The following is a 12,462-nucleotide window of genomic DNA, read 5'->3' on the forward strand; positions in this document are numbered from 1 at the left end:
GAAAAAAACAGCACACTCTGAAGGGACAACTGTGGAAATTTTCATGAAAGGAGTATATAAAAAGGGGGAAGCATCTGTGACTGCAAGCAGCCTGTGTGCCATTCTTGCTTCTGAAGAGGCAAAGAAAAAGAGTGGTTTTTGGAACCAATTATACCTATAGCTGTAGGACATGGCTGTTTCCAAGAAATCAAGGAATCATGGCAGGGTAGGCAGGCAGTGAGCTTGCTAAGAGTGGATCCCAATTTTGTGGGATTCGAAGCTTATATGTATAATTTTCACTATCTCTATAAGGAAAAGAAAACACACTTAAGTATAAAAATCAATCTTTGTTTACAATGGTAAAAAAAATCACAACTTACAAACTTGAATAATCAAAAAAGTACCATAAAAACATTACAAAATCCCCCTCTCCAAAGCATAATACTTTATTAACAGCCTGACATATCTCTAAAATACTTTTTTTTTTCATTTTGAGTGCATACTTTTTGATCACCAAAAGAGGTAAAAATTTTCAATAGAGAGAATAGAAAGGTAATTCAATCTTCCTTCTAGCATAGTTTTCCAAAAATTTGTGTTTGTTATTTATAGTTTAGAAAACTTTCATTTTGACTTTATACCTTACTACTGATAATGCCATTTAAAATTGATGAATTATAGGATATTCCCTGGTGATCGAGTAGTTAGGATTCCACACTTTCATTGCCGCAGCCTGGGTTCAATCCCTGGTCAGGGGACTAAGATCCTGAAAGCCATGCAGGAAGGCCAAAAAAAAAAAAAAGAACCTTAGCTTAGTGGAGTGAGGACAGGTAAGGCAGTGATGGGAGATAAAACCAAGTGACAAGACAACAAAGTGCTGGAGTTTTATAGGCGAGGTGAGAAAAGAGGGTCAGATGTTGGCAAGAGGCTGAGCATGGGTTTCTGTGCATTAGAAAGAGAAATCAAAGGCTCAGTGATGCTCGCCAAACAGAGGAAAGGCTACAGAGATACTTGGTATCAGAGTCAGACATAAGTCTGCCATACTCTAGCTTGTGAAATTTATGAACAATTACTAACTACACACGGAAGAGACTGCAAGTCAACTGTATTCCACTAAACTCAAGTAAATAATCTCCAACTCAATGTCTCCTTAGCAGGATGCCAAAAATAACCACAGTCACTCCAATGACACATGATAAGAAAGGTAAGGTGGTGAAGGGGAATTTGGATTCGAAAAGATGATGGTTATATCAATTGTGGTTAAATACCTCACTCATTTTATGAAGACTCACAAAAGTGCACATAAGCACTTTGTGAGGACTCCTCCCAAAAGTCTGGAAGGAACATGTGTAGGTGAGGAACTCTAAAATTAAGCTTCATTAACTTTGTGGTAAATCCAACTTTGGTGCTAATGTAACGAATAACTTGGTCCCTCTTTCTGCCTAAACTCTGATCTCATGCCAGCCCACCATTGGCTGAACTCAATAAGAAGGCCGGGTATTGTGGGGCCAAGCGGATGATAAAAATCAAAATTTCTGGAGTACAGATTAGAGTCAAGAAGGATGGAGAGTAAATCTGGAGTAGCAAACAAACAATCAAAATGCCTATTTTTCAAGAGAAGCAGATGAGCAAAGTGATGCCCTGGAGAGAGATTGCATTTGATCCAATTCCCAGTGAAAACGAGAAAGAATCAAAAGTCCTACCACTTTAAGACACTGTCCCTGGTTAGGGAGCTAAGGCCATGTGGTGCAGCCAAAAGAAAAAGAAAAGTCCTACCACTAAGCAGCTGAGGCCCAGGAAACAAAGGGCCTTTAACAAGGAGACACATAAATCAGCAGGTACAGGAGATAAGACCACTGGAGGAATCATGTACATCATTCCATAAATCATGTACATAAACACCTGAAAGTTCTCTATGGGTACTGTGTTTTCTTTTCTTCCTTAGGGTCTTTTAATAGGTCCAATGATCATAATGTGACTTGGCAATAAATTTTTGGTGGCCCTCCCTAGCTCCTTCTACTTAATTTAAGCTTGAAAGACTTATTCCCATGCAAATAATGTTATAGACAGTGGTTAGATTACCAGTTCTAACCACAAAAACCCTTTTTTCATACAAATGTGACTGAACTGGACTCCCAAGAGTATGCGAACATTTCCAAGACCAAGCTCAAGTATAAAAAGTGATATGAACCAGAAGTAAAAGAAAAGAATGGCAGCCTATCTGGAATAAGGCAACTCCTGACCACAAGAGGATGGAAACGACTAGAGGAAGGCAAGATCCGAAGAACAAATGTTGATGCCCTATGAGTGGGAGGTTCATACAGAGGAAGAAAAGATCTATAACATGGCCTCAGGATGAGAAGTTGTAGGAGTACAGATCCCTGTTGAGGTCTGGGAGGACCATTTTCCCCCAGCTTTATTATGCCAAGTCTCAGACTTTGTAGACAATCTCTCTAGCTGGGTATAACCAAGTCTCTTTTCACACTTTACCTAATTTAAATGTCTTGACAAGAGTAAAACACCAATTGAAGGTATTTTCATAGAATAAGCCATTTTTGTACTGCTGAACTCTTGAGCAATTTTCTCTGGAATATCACAAAATATATTGTTATTTCACTTATTAAAATGCATTGCATGTAACAAAAATTAGTTACATTGTCTTAGGGAAGACATTTTCTAAACTCTAAGGCAGCATTTCTGTTAATAAATAGTGGGTTTGGACATCTTATTTAACTTAGTTAATTATTCTACATCAGGAGCAAGCCAACCTCTTCATGCTTGTTTATACTCTGTCATGATGGGGAGACTTCATTGACCTTTATATTCTTTTTGTTGTGAAGATTAAGTGGTAGAGTTTGGCAAAAATCAGCAGTGTACAGCACAAAGCAGACACTCAAAAAGGGGAACTTCTAAACCAAAAAGGGAATCTAAAGGACTGAGTTTTTGTCCTACGTATTTTAGACTATTAAGATTTATAACTTGCAAATATTTCGCTTTTCTGTTTTTTATTTTTAAAAGCTTTTTATTTTATACAGGAGTGGATTTCTTTCTCTCTGTTTTTTAAGAGCTGAAAGCATGTTAACAGAGTTCAAAGCCCCACCCAGCAGGGCCTAAGCATTCCCTCAAAAAAACTGGCAGGCCACCAACCGCCACCTCCCAGGGCACCCTGAAGGATACTGATAAGCCGAGGAGACAGTCACATCTGGGTACGCGGGGTCCAACCCCAAATTAGTTAACCGGGCGTTTGCAGGTCGGAGGTGAGGCGGTGCCGTTCCTTTTCCTATCTCTTCCCAGCCTCTCCTCTCCCGGAGTCCCTGCTCCTCAGCCCCGCCCCTACTTGGCTTCCAATCCCATTCCGCCTGGAGTTCAAGCGGCCAATCAGATGGCGGTCCTGCCGAGGGGGCGGGACGAGGGGGGCGGAGCTGAGTGGGGGAGTCTGAAGTCGCCTATTTCAGCTGCGGCGCTGGAGACGCGTGACCCGGGCCCACCTGCAAAGTTCTGCATCGCCACTCAGACATCATGGCGGACAACCGGGATCCAGCCAGCGACCAGATGAAACACTGGAAGGAGCAGAGGGCCGCGCAGGTACACCCTGCGCTCTCCGAGCCGGCCCTACGGTCCGCGTAGGAAGCAGGGTGTTCTCGAGTAACGGCCCCTGCTGCCACAGCGCGGAGGTTCTGGGGAGGGAGGGCTGTACCACCGATCGCGCGGGGGCTAGGGGTGTTTGTGTGCTTCCTTTCGGTCTGGTTGGGCTGTTACATTCGCGGGCGGGAGGGGAGAGGGTTCTGGGCCCGGGGGCAGCGGTCCTGCAGGGTTTGTGGTAGGCTGTAGGTCGTGGATGGTTGGCTTACACTTTTGCGCCTTTGCCAGCTGGGACAGAGGTTGCAGTTTGAGGCAGCAGTGAAGGCTTATGGGGAAAGAGGCAGAGAGCTGCAGCTGCAAGAAAGGAAGTGACGGGGGAAGTGGGAGCAGGCTCTAGCTTTGCCCTGGCTCAAACAATAACTACCAGCTTTCGTATTTGGGGTGGGGGGTGTCTTGGGGGCAGGGAACGACTTTTATCATCTCCATGTCCCCAGCATTGAACATAAAGCGTTGTTTGTGTGTTAGTTGCTCAGTCGTGTCCGACTCTCTGTAACCCCATGAACTATAGCCCACAGACAGACTGTTCTGTCCATGGAATTATCCAGGCAAGAATGCTGGAGTGGGTTGCCATTCCCTTCTCCAGGGGATCTTCCCGAACCAGGGATGTAACCCAGGTCTCCCGTGTTGCAGGCAGATTCTTTACCATCTGGGCCTCCAGGGAAGCACAGATACAGCATTAAACAGCTAAATAAAAAGATTTGTACACCCATGATTTCTTTTGCACTTAAAAACATCGTCTAGCATTTTAGAGCTAAAAGTGACCTTAGTGATTAATTAATGCATTTATTTACACCTATGCTTTGAGTGCCAGCATGTGCTAGGCACGGCGCTGGGGCAAGTGGAACAAATTCCAGTGAGGCTGAAAGCTCAAAGTCAAGTTTGGGAGACAAGAGAGGTAAATAGATGGTTACCTTCCAACGTGGCCAGGGCACTAATATAGGTTATCTGCTGAATGTAAAGGGAGTGAATGTCCCAGTTGGCAGGCTTCTCAAAGCAGGTGACATCTGAACAAGAGCTTTACAGCTGAGTAGGAATTCAGCCCTATAGTGGTTGGCCAGTCATTCCTGGCCTGTACCCCTAGGATGTAGAGCATTCAAGGGCATCTCTGAGCAGGTTGGGTGGGATGGGAGCACTTCTGTTTTGAGTCTTCTTTTGTCAAATTGGGCTAGAGAGTGTTCGGGACTTGCCCAGTTCCCATGGCGGCTGGTTAATGGCAGAGAGAGGACTAGAGTCATGCTTTCTTCATCTTGTCTAGTGCGCTTTCTTCTTTTTAAAATTTATTTTTAATTGTAGGTTAATTGCTTTACGATATTGTGTTGGTTTCTACCATACATCAACATGAATCAGCCGTAGGCAAACATATGTCCCTTCCCTCCTGAACCTCCCTTCCACCTCATGCCACCCGTCTAGGTAGTGACAGAGTACTCGTTTAGTGCTCTTCCTTAAAACCGGGTTAGTGTTCATGAACTAGGATTAATGCTGAGTGCTCATGGATTACCTTGTAGTTCCCTGTTTGTGAGAAGGCTACCATTCTCTTTAAAGGGCCTGGAAAATCTCTTTTCTCATTTTGTTCCTTATTATGTGCTACTAGGGGATTTGGCTTTTCATGAGTTCTTAGTCAAAGTGAACCAGAGAGACTTAGCATCTTATCAGTCAAGGACAAGTGGCTAGTCAGTGGCAGAGTCAAGATTAGAACTCTGCTTCCTAGAGCCAGGATTCTCTGTACACCCAGTGGTTGCTGCATCTTGGTTCACATGGAGGTGTTCATGAATACTCGGTGAATTGGAAACAATATGGGCAAATGAGATTCTCATAAAACAAAATTCATTCTTTTGAAAGGACTCTGTTGAGACTAGCTTGCCTTGTCACTGTTTGGGAGAATTATTAACTGTTGTTAAATCATTAAGATCTTGCTGGTGACTTGCCCTACATGGTCACCCATGTGAGAAACAGCTGGCCTGCAAAGCTCATCTATAATCTGGGGACTCCTAGTTGAAATACTTCTGTCTCCTCTGCCCATGCATCTCAGTGCACTGTTTACATTGTCCTGATGGGCAGTCACATTGGCGTCTTGTTTTTCCTTACTTGAGCTGCTCTGAGTGGAAACTGCTTATTTTTATGAGGAGACTGCCCACTTCGCAAAGGAATTTTGCATCTGTCACATACCCTTTGTAATTTCCCAATGCTTTCTTTGGAAAATTTTCAAACATTCAGAAAAATGAGAAAAATTGTGTAGTATATGCCTATATACCCACGGCATTTTAAAAAATTTCTTTTAACATGTTATTCCATATCTGTCTGTCCCTTCATACATCCCTTAACCTATGTTTTGGAGGGGCACTTCAGAGTATGTTGTAGACATCAGTAGACTTGATGCAAATTACCAGAATTCATTGTTTATTTATGTTTTTAAGGCAAAATTTATATACAAAAATATACAAATATGAAGTACACCAATCTGTGCTTTTTGATAAACACCTGTGAATCTGGTTCTTTTATCAAGATGTAGAAGATTCTCATCACCCTGGAATGTTCCCTCATGCTGTTTCCCATCTTTCCTGCTTCTCCTGCAGTCCTGCTCCAGGCAACCACTGATAATTTTGCTTTTTAACCATTGACTTAGGTACTTCTTGTGTTAACGCTGCTTTCATTCAGCAAATATGTTTTAAGATAAAAAAAAAAAGTTTTAGGATTCATTCCTGTCATTGCATGTATTGCTGAGTAGTAATAGTACTAGTACTATTACTGATTAGAGCACCATTGTCTGATTAGAGCACCGTGTGCTTATCCTGTTGTTGGGCACCTGGACTATTCCCAATGTGTGGCTGTTATGAATTAAGTTTCTATAAAGAGTCTTATACAAGTCTTTTTGTGCACATATGCTTTTATTTCTCTTAAAAAATACCTGTGAATAGAATTGGCGAGTAAGTGAATAAGGTAAGTGAATGTCTTATGAGAAATTCCTAAGCCTTCTTCTGATGTGGTTTACCATTTTACACTTCTGTCAACAGTGTTTGAGATTTACATTGGTCCACCTCCTGCCATCCTTTGGGATTGTCATTCTTTTTAAGTTTAGCCTTTCTGGTGAATAAGAAGTGATATTTGCATTGCTCTGATGACCAGAGATGCATCTTTTCATGTGCCTATTTGACCAGTGGTATACAGTATTTCTTCCCTGGTGGCTCAGATGCTAAAGACTCTGCCCACAATGCAGGAGACCTGGGTTCGATCCCTGGGTCAGGAAGATCCCCTGGAGGAGGAAAGGGCAACCCACTCCAGTATTCTTGCCTGGAGAATTCATGGACAGAGGAGTCTAGCAGGCTACAGTCCACGGGATCAGAAAGAGTCAGATATGACCAACACACACATATGTATTTCTTTAATGGATTTGTTCAAATCTTTTGTCCTTTAAAACATTGGATTGTTTGTTTTACTATCCTTGATTCATAGCCCATGTTTTAAGTACAGTCGGCTACATGCTGTAATAATACATCCCAAAGTGTATAATGGCATAAACCTATAAGAAGTTTATTTCTGTCTTATGTGATTAGCCAAAATGGTTTGAGGTTGCAGAAGGAGGTAGTGAGTCCTCGGCAGCCCACAGTTCCCCAAGGCTGCAGGCTGCAGGAGGCTGCTCCTGTGGCAACACAGGGTTTCTTAATGTTGCCGTCCACATCACTGTCTAGTCACAGACGATGAAGAGCGTGGAGGACAGTATGTGGGAGGTTTAGATGCCAGGCTGGAAGTGGTGTATGTCACTTCTGCCTGCATTCCTTTGTCTAGAACCGTGTCACATGGCTGCACCCACTGTGAGCGAGGCTGGGCGACAGTCTCCCTCTACACCCAGGTCGCCAACCCTTCTACACCGTGTCCAAACATACTTTCAATGTGGTGACAATATCTCTGGCCATTTTCTTCTGATGTGGTGATGGGCAAACAGGCATAATCTCTTTCAGAAGGGTATGTTGGACTTTTAAAATATTCTGTTAGAAATTTATGACAGTAAAGTATAGTTTTTGTTTTTTTTTTTTCAAATCTTCATTTGCTTGGCAAGTGCTTTTTAAAAAAATAAGCGGGCAGGTCTGCATCAGTATCTTGCCTTCCACCACCCACTTTGTTTACATTTGTTCTGGACTATGAGCACTTTAAGTTGTGGAACTGCTGCTGGAGGGCACCCTGCCATCTCCTCCCTCAAAAACCGGATGCTGAATGTCGTGCTGGGTGTCTCCTCCTTTGGAACCGAGTCAGCCAGCATGAAAACAATTTATGGAGCGTCTCTCCTTGTGGGCATATTTCATTGCTGACAAGTAAATTGGGACCTTTGTGAAATTTAACAGGAGAGTGACAAATCAAATACGTTCATAGGTATGCCTTGGATCTTCTTAAAAATCTCTCTTTTTCTTTCTCTCAAAGTAGGTTTAGGGGAGGGAGGTGGTTCTCCAGGTTATTTCCAGTCCCTCTGAATGGAACTTGATGGAAACTTTTATTGCTTAGAATGCCATTGGCTCTTCCTGTGGGAAACTTAAAGTAATTAGTAGCCTCTGATCCCTTAAAAACTGGAGACTTTGAGCATTTCGAGACTTTCCTTTTTAAACAATTCCTAATTACTTGGAAGAGAAGTTGGGTTTTAGACCATCCATTCCTGTCAGTGAGTCACAAGACAGAACCTTTGAGGGTTTATGTATTTTTTAGGGTAAACTTGGTACTAGCTGCACTGACGTAACGTTGCCGACACTCGGGGGCTGGAGAGAGGTGACTGAATAACTTCTTGTGCATGTGTGTTTGCATTTCTTGTGGAGACCACCTTTTTTGTTCATTTTCCTTCTAGTACTGTGACTGCTGTCGTTTCTCCTGCTAAGAGTAAAGGAGTCTTTTACTTAGTGCATCGGTCATCCTTCATTTTTTGAGCCTTTGTCTCCTCTTACTCCCTACTTTTTTTTTGAAAAAGTAAAGGACTAGTGCAATTCTCAGTGCTGTCAGACTTATTTAGTAAAGTCATTTTCAAAACAGAGAAAACCTCTTATTCAGTAGCCATTCCGTGTATTTTCAAGGCTTTATTCCCGGTAGGATTATTCTGTTTGCTGATTATTGAAAACCAGTAGCAGTGTATTTTCACCATATCTGGAAATATAGACAGCTCACCAAGAAGAAAAAAAAATGTGAGCAGCTACTGGGACGTGTTTCCTCTTGTACAAAATAATACAAAAGAACCTTGTTTGAAAAGCAGACATTTCCCATTAGGGTGAGGAAGGAGGTGTGTTCAATCAGTCTGTGCTTAGGGGTCCAACCATGTGACCTTGAAGTCTGACATTTATTTTCCTTGTTAAAGGCAACTTTTTTTTTTTTTTTTCTGGAATAAAAACTGTCCACTAGAATCTAAAAATAAATGATACAAATGAACTTATTTATAAAACAGAAATAGACTCACAGACATAGAAAGCAAATTTGCGGTTAACAAAGGGGAAAGTGGTGGGGGAGGGATAAATTGGGAGTTTGGGGTTACATATACACACTAGTATAAATAAAACAGATAACCACCAAGAACCTACCGCACAGCATAAGGGAACTATACATAGTATCTTGTAATAATGAGTAATGGAAAGGAACCTAAAATATCTGTCTGGATCACTTTGCTATGTACCTGAAACTAACACAACACTGTAAATCAGCTGTGTTTCAATAAATTTTGTTTAAAAAAAAAAAAAAGCTGGTAGAGCTCATCCAGACCTACTTAAAAAAAAAAAAAAGTGATTATTAATAAAGTTGGATTAATATCTACAAAAAAGAACAACAACAAAAAAACCCCCACTAGTTGTCTTCCCTGGGATCCTTGGAATCACTTTTTACTTTTCTTCAGGCATTTGCTCCCTCTGCCCTCACAGGCTTCACTTTGACACCAACAGCCTTGTTTGTGAAATCGCTCGGTCTTGTCTGACTCTTTGCGACTCCATGGCTCTATCTATGGAATTCTCCAGGCAAGAATACTGGAGTGGGCTGCCATTCCCTTCTCCAGGCGATCTTCCTAACCCAGGGATCAAACCCAGGTCTCCTGCATTGCAGGTAGATTCTTTACCATCTGAGCTACCAGGGAAGGGCAATTCTTGGCTTGCTGGTGAGACCTTATTGTTCCTTGCCCAGGGCATTGTTGTCAGCCTGAGGCTATATTTCATAGCAGTTAGCACAGTGCTGACATGCCTATTGTCACTCACTGACTCTTAAGTACACTTTGTTTAGTACCAACAGGGCCCATTTGGTTCTTAATGAAGAACATATTTTGATTTTTTCTTACATTTATTGGATTTCATTTTTTTCTATTATATATTATTCAATTTTTTTTTATTGAATGGCACTTCTAGAGGTGGATGGTATAGAATAACTTAGAAATGAGTAAAGTAGGACAGGAACTCATTCTTGCCTCTTGCACTTAGAATGACCAACGGTTCTTGACGTATACTGAGGCACCTGGTGGCTTAAGCATGAAGTCAGCTTACAAGATGAAGTATATCCTGGTGATGAAGTCACCACTTGGAGCCCAGAAAGCATAGTTTTTAGTCTTTAAGGCAGTCAGCAACGTTTCCCAGTGTTGTCAGGACACTGATTTTTGTGCTAGAGAACCCCCTCAGTGTGATGTGGTATTGAGGTGAGTCACTTTCTAATGCTTCCGATGTTTTAAGACGCAAAAAAAGCACATCTATTGAATTCAGAATTTATGAGTGAATGACCTGCATGGAAGTTAGGATTCTCGTTTTCTAGTGACAATCTCTGGGCAGGAGACAATCTCTGTGGCTCAGCAAAAAATCTGCCTGCAATGCAAGAGACATGGATTCGATCCATGGGTTGGGAAGATCCCCTGGAGAAGGGAATGGCTGCCCACTCCAGTGTTCTTGGAAAATCCCATGAACAGCCATCATGATAGGCTGCAGTCTGCAGGGTTGCAAGAGTCAGAGACAACTTAGTGACTGAATCACCACCAGGAAGAAGCCAGCATTAATCACCTGGTTGGTCTGTTGTATATTTTGAGTACAGTGCTGAACTTGCCTGTCCTTTGTCTTGACCGAATGTGTTGATGTAGGAAGAGTATTTAACACAGAGCCTGCCCAGGGTAACCACTCATGCATGATGCAGCCCTTTATTTCTGTCCCTTGTTTCAACTTCTCCCTTACTTCTTTTCTTTGACATTGCTCTTTGATTCTTCATGGAAAAACAAAAAAACAAAAAACAACCCATACTTTATATTGTGGAAAATTTCAAACCGGAGCTGAACAGAAAAGATGGTATAATGAAGCTCCAAGCTTTTGTCTGTCAGCTTCAATAATGAATTTTTGTCACACCAGCTCTCCCTGCTAAGAGCTCCCCTAGAGAACAGCAGTTCTTGTGAGTTGCCACGACTTGCTGGGGGAATTAGGCATGTCTTGTGTGGCTCCACTGGCAGAGTTAAGGAGCCCCTTCTCCTTGCTTATTTTGCTTTGTATCTAAATGCCGTAATAAATGATGGCCTGAGGATGGCTAGATGCTGAGTTCTGTGAGTTCTAGAGAATCACGCGGGGGAGGTCTTGAGGAACCCTGACATTGTCTTTCTTTTTTTAACACTTTGTTCAAATCTAGATGCAAATAAGGTTCACACATGGCATTGATTGATATGTCTCTTAAGTCCATCTGTCTCTTCCTTAGGGTGGTTTTAAATGAAGTTTACAGTGATTTAGTAACCTGTGAAGGGTCAGGCTTTACAATCAAACAGGGTTCAACTTGAGGCTTGACCGCTGGGCAGATTACCTCACCTCCCTCCCCTTTCGTTTCTCATATTGAAAATGGGATAACAATTCTCCTTACCTTGCAGTATTGCTGTGAGAATTAATTTATATAAAATGTGTGTAAACCAACACATGTCAGTTACCCAGCCTGTAGAATATGTGCAGGAGATGTAAGCTGTGCTGTTCTGAGAAGCACTATAGTATGTGCTTTTGGGTCCTTGAGCCAGTCTGCTTGGGTTCAAACTCTGCTTCTGCCCCATTTTAGGTGGGTAGCCTTGAGCCGGTTGTATAACTTCTCCACGCCTCAGTTTCCTCTTCTGTATAGTGGAGATTTTCACAGTCCTTACCTTGGAGAGGTGGACTAAATGTGATAACCTGAGTAGAGTGTAGAACAGTGCCCGCAGAGCAAGCTGATATTTGTTGTTCTGAAGCTTGAGTGTGTCTAGTAAGGCCTTTCACACCTAAACAGAGAGAGGAAGAAAGAATCAGTGGGATGACAGGAGATGCAGGCATCGTCTTCATTATAAGCTGAGGCTTAACTGGAGAATGTGGCTTAGGAGTTTGGGCAAAGAGGGCCTGCTGAGGCCGTTTCCCTGATTTGAATTTATTTACGCCTTGTGTTTAGGCGACTCTGGAGACCACCAGAGGAGTAGATGCTACTGTGGCCACTGGCTTCCAAAGGGAAGAGCGTGGGCCCTGTGTAGGCCTGGGTCCCTTTCCCAAACTGCCCCACCAGGGGAAGTTTCCCCGCTTCCTTGCATCAGGGCAGGAGGCCCGGAACACCACCTCACTGTCATTCTAACCCCCCACCGAGAAACTCGAGGACCAAGGCAGTCTTTGGTTTTCTGAACGCGGTGTGTTGTAGGCACTGATATGTTAGAAGACGCTAGGTATATTCTGTACTGATCTCTGAGAATATAAAGCTGACATTATGACTCTATTGGGATTGAAAGCTGGGGACAGTTTGTATGACCCTCTTTTTCAGTTTAAAAAAAGAAGCCTACGATAGCGAGTTCTTGGAAATTCTGTGAGCAGAGGGCACTTACCAGTGGCAACTATGTTGACAAAATATTTCACCAGAGAAAGCCATCTT

General features: G+C 42.5%; 1 protein-coding gene across 1 annotated transcript in view; it reads left to right on the forward strand.

The window, feature by feature from the left end:
* The first annotated feature begins 315 nt into the window (after positions 1 to 315).
* Positions 316 to 12,462, forward strand: part of CAT (catalase) — a 39,060-nt gene continuing 26,913 nt past the window's right edge. Inside the window, exon 1 of the mRNA XM_061381104.1 lies at positions 316 to 3,561. Coding sequence (XP_061237088.1) covers positions 3,496 to 3,561 — 66 coding nt within the window. The 5' untranslated portion in view covers positions 316 to 3,495. The remainder of the gene's footprint in view (positions 3,562 to 12,462) is intronic.

Source organism: Bos javanicus, chromosome 15 (genome assembly GCF_032452875.1).
Source record: "Bos javanicus breed banteng chromosome 15, ARS-OSU_banteng_1.0, whole genome shotgun sequence".
In the NCBI taxonomy this organism is placed as follows: Eukaryota; Metazoa; Chordata; class Mammalia; order Artiodactyla; family Bovidae; genus Bos; species Bos javanicus.